Here is a 15,140-nt window from a genome sequence, read left to right on the forward strand (position 1 = left end):
CTTCTGGACCATCTACGTACAATGGTCCTATTGGTAAGTTGCTGGATAGATGTGAAAAGGATCTTGCGGCTTTAAATTTCTACACCAACGCCATCAACTTTATTTATTTCTAATTTTGGCTCAATACATTATAAAACTATATGCCCCCGTGTGGTTCCAAATAAAGACACACTCATCATACAAAGACGGATCACGGCACCTCTGGATATTGATTGAATGTTCGCGATTTTAATGAAGTGCATTAAAAGCAGTCATGGATCCTATTATACAACGAAACGCATATTTTGCCCACCCTGAATATCTACTATTAGCGATGTTAACAGATGCAGAAAAGCGTGTAAGAGAACTTGCAGCTAGAAGAATTATTCTAAAAGTAGTTCATCGACAACGGGAAAACTACCACGCACTTTTGAAGTGCCTTAGCTTAATTTTGATGCTAAATGTTACATTGATCGAATAAACTGGCTAGAAACCAACTTTGATCCACCTATTCTAAGAAATCAAACAAATGATGAACTTTTTCAGATAATAGAGAAAAAGGTGACGAAAGGATGTTTATTAGGCTACCTTGCCATACACTAGCGGTTGAACGAAGTGTAAAGATATTGACAGAAGCTGCAATGTCGGCATGTGATAAAAAAAACAAGGGAGGGCATGATTCATGCAAAACTCGCTTCAAGGAAAGTTATGGCGAAATTCGATAGTAGGCGGGAATTTTGTACAAAAATAAATAATTTTTTATAACCTTTATATGTTTATTTCTTTAAGTTTTTTGTTTTAAACGTTAATATATATGTCTTTCACTAAATATTTGTAATGTTTCAATAGTATTTTAAGTAATTTCTAGTAAAGAACTATCCCATTTGGCAATACATGTTTTTCTCAAAAACTAATAATTTTGAAGCTCATGCGCGGGCTGAAGATGTATGTTTCATTATCAGTTTTTTAGCTAAAACTACTGTTTATAGTACACTACAACATAATATTACTATTAGAATTTGATTCATCAACTTTTATTTTTTTCCTAACTAGAGTGACCCACCCTAATATATATATATATATATATAATTTATAATAATATAATTTATTTATTACAACCTTTAGACTGGTAATAAAAATACAGAGAACATTTTTAAACAAGTATGATATTTATTAGATAGATGTGTAATCTATGTGTATTATAGGTATATAATGCTTTTATATAACGCGCACAACTTATTACGGGTCAGATTCAAAAACGAGACTTAGAGCGAACAATGACTCCCATTTGTCAAAATCCAATACTTTGACATGTCACAGCGCTGTCTAACTTCTGACTATCAATAAATTACATACTTAAAAAAAACTGATTTCCCAGCATTCAATGTGTACTTGTTTATTTGTTTAATTAACCAGACATTAGTACCTCGATGAGAAATTAGCTTTAGCGACATATGTTATTTCGTATATCTAAGTTAAAACACACACATTTTATATATGATCAAGCTAAATAAGCGAAAATGTGTGAATTAATTGCAATTGGCCGGCAAGTGGGCGTTCCAAACGTTACTTATAATAGAAAAGTACCATCAGCACAAACTTGAAGTTTCGTCGAGTAAAGAGAATCATCACTGTATATAAAGCTTGCTCGGTATAATAACGCAGCTTTCATACATAGTTTATTTTAGGAATACTATTCAAAAGCGAACGTGAGACTTCGCGGTCCACACAAATTCAATTTTCAATACGTTTTATGCTGACGGACTTTAAGATTCCTTTATGCTAGGTGTTGTTAACAGAAACTTTTACTAACTAAAGCATATAAAACTAAGTCAGTGGCTGTTTAAGCATGTTAATATAATCTATATATGTATAAGCAAACTTAGGATTTGTACTACAAAGCTTAGTTTGATAAAAAACAAATATTAAATTCTACCCTTTATCAATAATAAAATTTGTCTCAAATAATTATGAATTATTTTCACACCAAGTCACAAAACATTAATTAAACCCAGGCTTTATTATATTAAGTGCTGTGAAAAAAAAAAACAAATTAAGAAAGAGTAAGAATGTTATACAATTTACACACATTATTATACGTTATACAAAAAACATTGACAATAAAACGAATTCGTTTTTAGAACAAAATTAATAAAACCTGTAATTTTATAAAATTTTCTCAGGGGCCGTTCAAGTATTACGTAAGCATTTTACGTTCAAGTACGTTACGTAAGCAAGTTTACTGCATTTTATCCCCCTCCCCCAATTCTTGTCATTAAAACTAAGCAAAGCTCTCAAAAATAATAGTACATAAATAATTACTGTTGACGTAATCACCAAATCAGAAAATCAAAGAACAATAAAATGCTTACGTAATATTTGAAACCCTCATTGTTAGTAGATACGCATAAAATTAACTAGAAATAAGTATATAGTTTATAACAAAATATAATATTACTATAATGTGGCATATAGAAATAATTAGTGTGTTACTTCTATCGATACTATTCTAAAACATACTATAAACGTCAAATAGTTAAACAATGTTTTAAATTCATTTATAGTGACATTAACTATTTAAAGTTCATAGTAACAAAAAACTCCGTTTTAACCAATTTTAAAAACTAAGAAGTTTAACATTTTGCTTATGTATGCACGAAAAAGCATACATACTTAGATAATCAAACCTATAGATATTTGTTACCTTAACTATTTGAGGTGGATTGTCTAGGTTGTAGTAGTAATTAAAAAATAAGACGTTTTAAAACATTCATTATTTCGGCCCCGTGCCGGTACTGTAACTTTTTATCTCACGCGTTCCTAAGGTTGCGACATCAAAGCTACGACTAAGCCAATACGTTTGACATATGTGAGTCATACTTAGCGCTAAGTCTCATCTCTGAAACTAATCCTAAGAGAGCTACATCGTAACAAAAGCTTAGTATTGTTATCGCTTTTGTAAGTTACACGGTACCGGCCCTGGAGTCACCTTTTATAGTTTGAGTCAAATGTATAGTTTAACGACTGTAAAATTATTGAAACGATCAATAAACTTTCAGCGGAACGGAAAATCGAAGAAAATTCTAAGGAAGAGCAATAGTCGATTTCCTTGGTAGATTTTATTTACTCTTTTAACTTTAAAAGTTGTAATTCTAAAGTAAGCATAATCTAATCTTGATAATAAATGTAATAAAATGTCTAATAGAAAATTAAATATAGTGTATGAACGCTTATGATATGTAACATTTATGAATGATTGTGAAATAATATTTATTTTGCGAGTCATTCATTCGTTTAGTCCTTTTGAAACGTATTACATATATCCGTTGTACATATTTTATGTGTAAATTATACATAACTATCAGCTAAAAGCTTAAAAATACAAATTATAGATTTATAATTAAATGTTATTGAATATATCCACACCGACAAGGCGGATTGTCGACACTAAAATTATGACGTATAGCAAAAAAAACCTTAATAATGTATATATAAGTTAATAATATAGATAATATTTCCGAAACATACACCTGGTTAATTAAAGCTTAATGTTAGTTAAATACAAAAGTTAGTGAAAAAAAATATAATTACAAAAAATAATAGCAAAACCACGATACGATACCAAATAACGAATAAACTGACCAATAAACTTTTGTATGCATCACACATTAAAGAAAATATACTACTTTTAACAAATTAAACACGCGAGTTTAAAATCGCGAAACATCATGACAGTTTTATAATTGATAAATCATAAATATACTCATTAATTGCGGTAATTTCTTATAAATGTGGTACTAAATCTTATGTAATGTATAAAACTGCGGGGTTATTTTATATATTTTATCACAAAACCGGTTTAAAAATTAGAACCATTTAAACCATTAGAACAGTATAATTTAATGCAAATAATAATTTTTCATAAATTTAACGCAAACTTTTGTTTTCAATAATAACTCTATTGCCATAGAATGCGGGAAAATAATTTCCGGATTTAAACTATAAACATATTTCTTACATAATGCAATAATTTCGCGTTTATATCCATTGAACTTTATTTTGTCTTTTACTCGCGTAAACCAAACATTATTTTTCTCTCAATATATACGTTAATAATGGCGTTTACTCAAATTCTAATAAAATAAAACTTTACTGAATAATAAAACTTAAAACTAATAATTGAACATAGGAAGTACTTAAAAAAATATAGGATCAAAATCGGTGTGTCTTATAAACGGCTATGTTTATAAATATTCCAATATTAATCCCATAAACTGTTTATAAGACCAAGTTAATAATATAATAATGTCGGCGTTTTAATCTGACATATCGGGTTAGTAAAAGCGTAACTTAAATGTAACAATTAACACAAAAAAAAACTAAAGCTAAATTACCATGTACATTCAAAGTTGTTACGATATTTCCTCCTAAGGGGCAGTCGGAAGCATTTCTACTTTACACGGATATTTCTAATGGAATCTCTTTTTCGTTAAACTTATCGAATCATTTCCCCCATGCATAGATAATTTGGCCCCGAATTCCGTACAACGCCATCTCGCGCATCAGCGCAAGAGCTTGTTAAAATATATATAACAAAACACTACTGAACTAAGTTCACTAATTAAATATATTATGTTAATCTAGACATTAACAAAAATAACCGAATAATGCTTTTGACGTCTAAAAAATCATCAAATTCACCAATTCTCTCCAATCTCTCTTAGGAAAACAGGTAATAAATGGCCAAAAAGACCGTTACGCTATAGTGAACTCTTTGTAATACGGTCGAAACTGCTAACTGAAATCCCGTTCATAGATAACAGAAAATTATGTTATCGTTTTTTTATCACCCCAAAAGCATTAACTTGGGTTTTTAACCTTCCTATATCACTTAGTTGACGAGTATGTGATATATTATTTACATTTACTAAAATATATGAAGCGAACGACGAATGAGAAATATTTTACAAAATAAACTTTTGAAGATGACAATATCCTTTTTTTTATTAGATTTTATTTTCGGCTTTACTTTTCTTCTTTTGAGTAAAGTGAGCTTTTTTTTTAATTTCCAACATTTCATTCATCGCCGTTATTTATCTAAATCTAAAAATACACAGAGGTACACTTTCTCTTAGAAAATACATTTTACACTTAAATATTTAACAATGAGTTGTACTCTATTTTCTACTTTTATTTAAAATTAAATTCGGCGAAACTCCTTTTTAATCATATTTACATTTATTATACAAGTTAAGAGCTACATTATGATACAATTTTGTCATTATAAAAGTCTATAAAATTTAAACAAAGCCAAATTTAACTCGCCAAAAACCGTTAGAAAATTCTAAAAATATATTTTTTTCTTTTTTTTATTTTGACTTAAAAACTAGGCTTTTCTTCTTGCTTAAGTACCCCTATCTCTTGAAGGACCGCTTCTATGCCTTCTGGCATTCGGCCTTGGTCTAACTCGAGATTCCATGTGTAGAACTGGAATATATGAAATATAAATGTTTCGGTGTAAATACCATATAGCTTATGTTTATAACAGTCAAAATAGTAATTTCTATAACTCAATGAAGTGTTTTTTCTCTCTAGTTTCGGCGCTATCTAGTTAATATTCGTTTATAGGAAAGTTAATAATACCTTTTCAAGTTCCTTTCGGAGTGCAAGAACAGACCTCTCCCTATCGGCAACCAGTTCCTCCAGATATTGGTATCGCAGCTTCTTGCGAGCACGACACTCGCGGGCCGACTGACGACTGCGTTCTAAAATTGTCATAATAACATGTAAGAGAGGTAGGTCATTTCTTCTATTTCACTGATACTTTTTTAAGCTGGGAGGAAGACTGGTATTTACATAATATTTTAAAGTGAAATATATACTTTTTTGCTCATTCTAAAGACTTTCAACGTGAACCCGTTGTCAAATCAACTAGATTTGCATTTAAGTAAGACTGCTTAGCTATTTCTGCTTCGGATTCTAGTTACAAAGCTGCCAATTTGCAGCCTCCGAACTAGCAGCGAAACTGACAGGAATGTGTTCTATAAACTCTGGTAGAATGTTAAAAATTCAGGACCAACGTTTGAAATTTAATTTAATTTTGTTTGAAAATTCATTTGATCTGAGAGATGACATTATCAGGTCTGTATTGACCTAGTTGGTTAATAACCAAGTCTCTACAAGGAGCGTTGCCATGCGTTCAAGTTCCGACTCCTACGCAATTTTCCCTTGACGACAAAAGACATCGTGAGCCCTCATCAATCAGGTCAAGAGTCAGGCTCTTGTACCAGTGATGATCCTACTATATGTATTATTTGACGACTCATTAGTCTAGTGGTTAGTACCTCTGACTGCGAATCCATGGGTCCCGGGTTCGATCCCCGGCTGAGACGAACATCGATGTGATGAGCATTTTGTGTTGTTTAGGTCTTGGGTGTTTAAATATGTATTTATATGTCTATCTATCTATAATATGTATGTATATCCGTTGCCTAGTACCCATAACACAAGCTTCACCAGCTTAGCATGGGACTCGGTCAATTGGTGTGGTGTGAAAAAAAAAAAAAAAAAATGTGTTACCTACTTGCCTATAATAAAAAAAAATATGAAAAACAAATGCAATCTGAAGCTCCATAAAGGCTTTTAGCCACTGGCTTGTAATTATTAAGTTATAGTATCGAGGCGAGCAAGATCCGTCTTACCAAGTTTGGCCTTCATATCCTGCTTGTCCTGCGCCTTTCTGCCGGGTCTACGGCCGCGCTTGCCCCCCTCGCGTCTCTCACCCCCTTCTGGCGCCGACCCACCCGTTGAGCCGTAAGTACCACTCAACTCCTGAAAATATTAAATTAATATTTAAGCCATTTCATTAAAAACCATCAAACCATTATCTCTATTGTGCTGCAGAAGCGGGCTGTTCGGGGTATTTGTTGTGTATCTCCGAGGGAGTCGGTACGGAATAAGTTTAAGGAATTAAATATTATGACACTATCTGGTCAATATATTCTTGAAGCCTTGTTGTATGTCCAAAAAAATATAAACGATTTTAAAACAAATGGTGACTTTCACCAGTATAATACGCGAAATAGAACTAATTTGAGTGTACGACCAACCAGGCTCCAAAAGATAAACCACTCCTTATATGGAAATTGTATTCGTTTTTACAACAAACTCCCAAGCGAAATTAGAGAATTATCACTAAATAAATTCAAAGCCCTCGTTAAACGAAAATTAATCAACAAAGCTTTTTATAAATTTGAGGACTACTTAAATGATCCTAATCCTTGAGATTGAATTGCTCCAGTTCAAACAATTTGTATGACAATACTTGGCGATTAAAAAGAGTGGCGGAAAGTTTCTTGCCAGTTCTTCTTACCCGCTCTACGCCCTTGACTTGCGAACTGGTAGTAAATGTAAATTTACGATTAATTTAACTTGACGATTCAAAAGTGTACTTGGTTACCCACTTGAATAAAGATAGTTTGAGTTTGAGTTTCTAGGTGAAATGGTCTACTTTATATTACAAGAAGAAATTTCTATTCCATTATTTAAATCATAAATTATATTAGATTTCGGTATAATTTTCATTACCCTAAGGCCTATCACATACTGCGTTTTGTATTTTTTTTATTTGCACAAATAAAGGGAGTCAAATCGCGGAGGAGGAATATGTTATGTTATACATATTTCAATTAGTTTGTTAATTATCTGTTCTCAAAACTGACGTTTTATTTAATAATAAAATTGAGCGATTGTTAGTCTGTGAAAAAAGAAGCGAGTTTTGGGTTGTCACTTAAATTTTTACATGGACATTTGTTAGAATATTTTCAGATTTTAATTAGGAATTCAATTTACAAAAATTTTTGTTCTGAAGGACTTTTATGAAATAACAAACTCAATGTTTTTTCTATAAATATTTCAGGTAATTGATTAATTATGAATTACCTTACTTACGTTTTTACGTATATTTAGTTGTTTAAGTTTAGTTTAGTTAGTTAATTATTAGTTTTTAAGATTTGTTGTTTAAAAACTAAGTTTAGAACAAACCTATAATTATTTCAGTAAAACATTGGAGTTTCATTTATCATACGTTTTTTTCATCACAATAAAATTAATCTTTATATACGTATTGTCGTTTGTTTTTTTTATATTACATTTATAGAATGTCTACATACTAAATGTAAAAAATATCATTAAATGTCGTTGTAACTTTACGATTATTTGAAACTATATAAACAATATTATATATGTTGGAGCAATGGCCTTGGTATTAGCTGCCATTGTCATTATAATTTAATAACATCAAAAAGAATTAGTTCAAAACTGTTCTATGGTTTATTTGATTTGCCAATATTAATAGATCTACAAATTAACAGACCATCAAATAGTAATAGCATAATCTTTATTATTAATGTAGGAGCAATGGTGTTAGTGTCAGCTGTCATTGTTCCGACATAAATATTATGAGCTTTAACCAGTGTGACTCAAAAGGAAAACATTGTATCAACTAAAGTAAACAAAGCTTTGTGGTTTTCTTCATAATTAGAAAACATAACTTAACTAGCTAAGGAAATATACAGTTTAATTAGCTTAATCAATTGAACTTGTAATTACTCTAAATAATGTATGTATATATGTTAATCTAAAAATTGAAATTATATAATGAAACATTTTCTGAATTTAAAATAAAAGATGTACACAATAAGACAACGGGCGGCAAGTATTAGTTTTATAAAAAGTAATCCATTTATTTTAAACTAGATTCAAGTTAATAAAATTAAAAAATTTAGCCACACAACAATAACAAAATACAACATCAAAAATATCCAAGCAAAGCACGTCAAAACATTTAATGTGCTTGATGAACATAATTTATCGCACATGTGCAAGTCGTAATATATCCTTTACATAGCAATCCTTGATATCGAGAAATGAGAAGGCCCCGAACAATGAACTTATAAGAGCGACGCAACACGTATTACTATATATAACAACTCCACTAAAACACATTTGTAGTAAATCTAGGAAGTACTCGAATAGCATCTGTAACTTGACAAAGCATTACGTAGGTACACTTTGCAAATATATTTTCATGTACCATTATTGATGATTATTACTCATATCAGGTTCTATCTATTGAACGCTTCACACAAATAGTTTTTACAATTTTAGTTTTAATTCAAAGACAATATTTATGAAGTAATCCTTCTTTTGGCGCGTCAGGGAAAAATGATGAGAGTAAATTTTTACGATGCGCGCGCACAAAAAACCGACACCATGAAGTTAGCTATAGTCAACATTTTTTTTTGTGATATTTAAATAAACAAGATAATAGAGTATTAAATACCTTTTTTTCTATTGTTAGCGTCGTTTTATCTACAAACGCAGAATATTTTTTTTGAAAAGATTTTTATCTTGTGACAAAGAAGTATAACTTCTAATGCGTGTACACACACGTTTTTTTATTCATGACACAAGCGTTAACGGCTTCTACTATTTGTGGAGTATAGTTTAAGGAGTTATATATATTTCCAATGCTTTATCTACACACCAAATGGCTAACCAGTTACAAATAAAAGATAACACGTAGTGTAATCCACCGAATTCGCACATTAAAAAAAATATCAACGATTTTGCGCAAGATGTTTTAACACAAGCATCGAATATATACATATATATATATATATATATATATATATATATCGTTTAATACGATAGTAGTTTTAATACGATACATTTTCATTTTATACAAACGTAAAAAACTGTTACAAAAATAGGCCGTTGGCACGATAAAATGCATCAAGTACACAAAATGTCAACTCTTTAGCATTACGTTATATTGAAGATAAGAATATCGCATTTTCGGTTATTTACCTGAGAATTTGTAACTACATATATATATATATATATATATATATATATATATATATATATATATATATATATATATAATATTTGTAATCTATATATAATTTTAAAACTACAAATCTTTTTTACGACTCTAAAATTTGTTGTTATTATGTGAAAGTATAACGTCAAGTATAAAAGCGAATGAAAGTGTGTAGGCAATTCGTTTTCTTTTTTGCAATCTGCGTTGCAGCGAGTATGAATGAGTAGGTTAATCATAAGACGAGTTATATAAGTACTATACTTTTATACAAAGGATATTGACTATCCCTTTGGTAACATAAGACCCACCCTGATTGCATATCAATGCGTAATGCATTATTATTTCTGGAGAACATCGGCGCGCGCAACTTGTTTCAATCTTAATAGTAGGTACATAAAATTTATAGTAAAAATAATGTGGTGTCAAAGTAAATAACCTACTAGATATGAAATTACTTATTAAGTATCAAAAATTCATTCTACGCATTCAGAAATCAAACTATCAAACTGATACATTTTTACAATCTATCTCTATAATTACAATCTAAAACCGCCAATTCAAAAACATTCGAAAAAATTATAGCTACGCAGTAAACAAATATAAAATTTCACGTCACAACCGATAAAGATAATCACAACAGATAAACAGTATAATTCACAATAACAATTAAAATATATATAAAATAAAATGCATTTCCATTAAATTACCGCTGCATTAAATACGCAGTAACTCACTTAGCAACAAAACACCGGTCGGTCGAAACTCGCAACCAAACTGCGTCGTACATGTCGACCTATCATTTACGGCGTAGTAACTGATGTTTCACCCTAAATAATCTTGACACCATTTACGCCGCTAACAATGAAGTTACAATAACCCGCTTCTTATTTACCCAATTCTATATAGTATTTCTCACAAGAATCGTTATAAATTTATAATTGTACTTACGATCTGACACCGCGTGTCCGCCTGGGAGATAGTCTGAACACACACTGATGACTGAATGAACAACTCGTTGCGCAGTGGGAACGAGCGCGCATTCGTTTTCTTTTTTGAAACAACAAACAACTTTTCAAGACACGACGTCGTAGTACAATGTAAAAAGGTTCAAGACTTCAAATACAAAATTAAAACGTAGTTGCGGAGTATTGTACTCTCCCCACTTTGTATTAGACTGACCTTATCGTTTGGCTGCACTCAGTAACTGCATAGCGACGAAGCAGTTTTCATGTTACAGTTATAAGATGCATTACTTGTAGTAGTGATTTAACATCATAATTAACTACATAAAAAACTCAATATATAACGACACTCAAGGGACTGTGTATATTTTGATGTTACAAAGGGTTGTCGCTGAATGGAAAGAAGAAAAATCTGTATTAGAAAAAGAAAAAGTTGATTTCAGACTAGTGTTAGTAAATATACAAAAAAACAATTGTTATTTGAACGCTACGTTAAAGCTTTTGCTGCACCAGCAAATATGTTGTACTTTTTACTTATTTTATTAATATCTTGCGATATTGAGTCATCTTCGTGATAAAGCAAAAGCAATCCCAATTTGTAAACCAAAGAACGGATTTCTTAGAAAGTTCGGTACATATTATGCCGACAGTCGAGTTTATTACGGGCTAGGAAAATAAAGCGACAAAAAAACGTACGTATAGCTCCGCAGTTTTAACCAATTTCGGCAACTTAAAAAGTACCTTTTATTATTTAATTGTCGTCATTGATTGTGGGTGTAATGCTATGTTGCGTGTTTCATTGCACATGGCAAGGCACATTACATGGAGTTTACACTGTATGTCCAATTTTTTTTAATTAAGTCCAGTTTTATGTTACTTAAAGAATCAACAAATAATAATGACATTTGTATCACTTCAAGTCTTTGTACCCATAACATGTGCTGCCGCCAGGCTAAATTTATAGAAAGAAATTTTGGAAGTAACAAAAAAAAAATCTTGTCTATATTTACTGTAACAAATAACAAATCTATGCCAAATACAACCTATAGTAATCATACATAACTTATATGTATTTATATAATATTTAAAAGCGTAGACATTTCAATATTTAAGACATCTTAATAATTTAACAGTAACATCATTTTAGCTCGCCATACAACTAATTCGTCAATTTTGCACTACACAATAAAATGTTATTAATTATTACAACATTATAATATAACACACTACAGCTATCTTTATTTAAATAAAATTGTTTAATATGGTTGGGTAAAGATAGATTTCCAATCTATCCATATTTTTATAAGGTTTTTTCAAGTGTGAGTTAGTTTAGGTTAATCTCTGGAACCACTAAACTAATCATGACTTTTTTTATTTTATACCATAAAGAAATTAATGTTATCGTAATGTTCTTTAATGAAAAGTAAAAAAAAAATGTTCAATAACATCAGCATGGCTTAACAGATACATGAATGGAGCAGATAACTATAGACAATAACAAATATGCTAATAGCTTTTATTCCTGAAAATATGCAGTTCCTGTTGAACCATTTTATAAGTTTGAAAATAAATATAAAACAAAGATAGAACATCCACAAAATTAATGTCACTAGTCACATAATTAAGAAATCATTAGTAATACAAAAACCACTGCCTTGTGTTGTGTAGTAAATTTTCTGAATAAGTAAATTAGTGTTAGGAATTGCTCTGCTAAAATTGCAAGGATTTAATAGTTAAGGTTAAAATCTTTCTTTCAATACATCATTGTCCAAAACGCCATCTAGTGTGCAATTGAAATACTTACTGTTTTTTTTTTGTATGAAATGGCTTAACTGATTAATAGCAATATTAAATAAATATAGAAGAATACTAAGATAAATATACATATTATTAAAACAGATTCAACAGCTGATCAAGTTGATACAAAACATATTTTTACAAAGCTAAGCCGTACAGTGTAATGTGTATGATATGTGATAAGCAGAGTTTCAAGTATTATCTGGTATTGTACAGAAAACCTTGTAAAACTATGTCATATAAAATAATTGCTCCTATCCAAAGTATTTTACATTAATAGGTAATGGCCAATTCAAAGACAAATGAATTATAAAACAGAACTTTCCTCCTTTTCAAATCATGGATTTTCTTGAGAAAGCGCTTTCCAGATGTCAATAATTATTTAGTAATAGACTATGACTACTTAATGGTGAGATTGTGGAACTCTATATCAGGTAAGAGAATACTAAAAAAATTATTAGAGTAATTTGATTCAAGTTCTTGTCTATGATTTAATAACAAAATACTAATGTTTTATTTCCTTTGGAAATCTTATAGCAAGCTTATCTACTGTGCTCACTTATTTGATAATCTTAATGACAAAGATAAATTAAAGCAACATCAATATATCTATGTTTATTGCCAAAATCATAATTTGAAGGAATCATCTATATTCTACATAAATTATTATATATTACAAATTTGAATAATCTTGAAAATTATTAAGTAATTGAAAAACTCAAGTAGTGTAGCACTAAAAATCAATTTATAGATAAATGAAAAAAAGGTTTGTTGACCATAATTTATTTACTATTGGATAGAAAAGATAACCTTTACAATTTTACAAATACAAAAATGACGAAACTGTTGTGCAATAAAATGCTACTTAACATAATAAGTTGTTGGTGTCAACTAAATTGTAGAATTATTACACTATAATCTGAAATGTACAATATTTCTCTATCAAATGTAAACTTTGCTTCAATCACATAACACATTATTAGAATACCTCAAAACACCTAAGTACTTAACAGCATGTTTATCGTAATTTAACCAAAATAGAAACTAAAATCAACAAAATCTAAAATGGGTGACTTACATTTTGTGACTCCTCTTCCAATACAGCCATCGTTTCAAAGTCAATGTTCATGTTTAATATTTGTTCATTTACGTTTTACAAACAAAATAAATGAAAGCCAAGAGTAGGAAGTGACTAAAATAAAATAATTTATTATTTTTCTCTAGGACGTATTGTTTACAAACTTATGTTTCGCAAGGTCATTTAACATTTGTGATTTGACATTTGACCACAGACTAACGTTTATTTACTAAGAACGTCTTTGGTTTATTTTATGAATGTTATCTAATCACTATTTGGTACTTCAACTTTAATTGGTATTAGGACTAAAATTAAAATAAAAGAAATTTACATTTTTATTGTTCTACCAGAATAACTATTACAGACACAATAGTGTCAGATAATAATCTGTGGTACATTCACGCTGAAACGTAAAATATTAAGCCTTGAATCAAATAATGCTTTAGTACATGAAATTCATCCTGAAGCCACACATTATTACCAAGTACTTAAATTTTGGCTTCGACAGTCAACTTCAGTTAATTGATCTAAACACTAAACCTAAAACTTAAAAATACATTTTGTGATTTCCTGTGCTTTTTAATTTCAGTCTAAAAGATCGTACATGATTTTTTTAATCGCCGTTATTTTTTACATGCTGTACTAGCACGTGATAATTAAATTAATAAAAATGTACCTACTCATTATCTGTAAATGAATACAACTAAGGTGCCTCTAAAATTATTGCTTAGTAGTCGTATTTAAATTTAATTACTTATAGGTTTGATGTGAATTTTTCATTTGTATCGAACGTTTTTTAGAATGGAAATTATTACTAAAATAAAACACTATCAAAGTAATATATAATTACCGTTTTTAATTATCACATTTTATTACTAACATCTCGTACATTGCACGTAGAATTTGCTATATTAATTTTAGTAGGCGTATTCTAGGAATTTGTTTTTTTTTATAAATCAACTATATCATTATCAATATTAAAGATTTATTATGCAGGATTACTTTCAAATAAATATTAAGGTGCTATTACTTTCATTTTCGTAAATGTCATTCAGTTAGCCATTTCAATTCGTTATATAAGTAGGTAGACAGGGATACTTCTAAGTGTGAAGTAAAAGCTTTAGTATGTAAGTATGGTGTATAAAAAAAGACACATATAACTTAAATATTTATTTATTAACATAACAACACACCACCCATAGTAAAGTAGCCACATAACATCCACTCTATGTCCTCATCCATTATCTAAATCCACTAAATTTGGTATAATATATATTTAAAAATCTAGTAGGTAATGATATTTGAGGAAATAATTATATACCTATGATGAGATAACTGTTGTGTAAATTTCATATTATTATGATGAACAATTAGCTAATGATCTGACTTATTTCACTAATCGGTGACACTTAAGATCTAAAGACGAGTTTTTATTTAT

The 15,140-nt window shown here is 29.7% G+C and overlaps 1 protein-coding gene across 2 annotated transcripts; it reads right to left on the reverse strand.

Annotated features, from left to right (window-relative positions):
- Nucleotides 1-3,943: 3,943 nt before the first annotated feature.
- LOC125051718 (REPTOR-binding partner) lies at nucleotides 3,944-13,873 on the reverse strand. Of its 2 annotated transcripts, XM_047652239.1 has the most exons (5): nucleotides 13,703-13,873; nucleotides 10,814-10,912; nucleotides 6,681-6,810; nucleotides 5,623-5,744; nucleotides 3,944-5,466 (listed from the first exon to the last, which is right to left on the reverse strand). In XM_047652239.1, the coding sequence occupies exons 1-5, from the start codon at nucleotides 13,751-13,753 to the stop codon at nucleotides 5,359-5,361; spliced, it is 510 nt and encodes a 169-aa protein (XP_047508195.1). In that variant the 5' UTR covers nucleotides 13,754-13,873; the 3' UTR covers nucleotides 3,944-5,358. The 2 variants fall into 2 exon arrangements, with proteins under 2 accessions (XP_047508195.1, XP_047508196.1); XM_047652240.1 differs by lacking the exon at nucleotides 10,814-10,912 and having other exon boundaries at nucleotides 13,703-13,871.
- Between the last annotated feature and the right edge of the window lie 1,267 nt (nucleotides 13,874-15,140).

This window comes from Pieris napi, chromosome 8 (assembly GCF_905475465.1).
Source record: "Pieris napi chromosome 8, ilPieNapi1.2, whole genome shotgun sequence".
Lineage (NCBI taxonomy): Eukaryota > Metazoa > Arthropoda > Insecta > Lepidoptera > Pieridae > Pieris > Pieris napi.

Bases quoted from the DNA above. Each gene is read 5' to 3' on its own strand.
- LOC125051718 (XM_047652239.1), bottom strand. From the start codon at position 13,753: ATGAACATTGACTTTGAAACGATGGCTGTATTGGAAGAGGAGTCACAA. The intron at 10,913-13,702 runs GTAAGTCACCCA...GTTTCAAAAAAG, and splicing joins TGGAAGAGGAGTCACAAAAT to AAAACGAATGCGCGCTCGTT. The intron at 6,811-10,813 runs GTAAGTACAATT...TAATATTTTCAG, and splicing joins CGGACACGCGGTGTCAGATC to GAGTTGAGTGGTACTTACGG.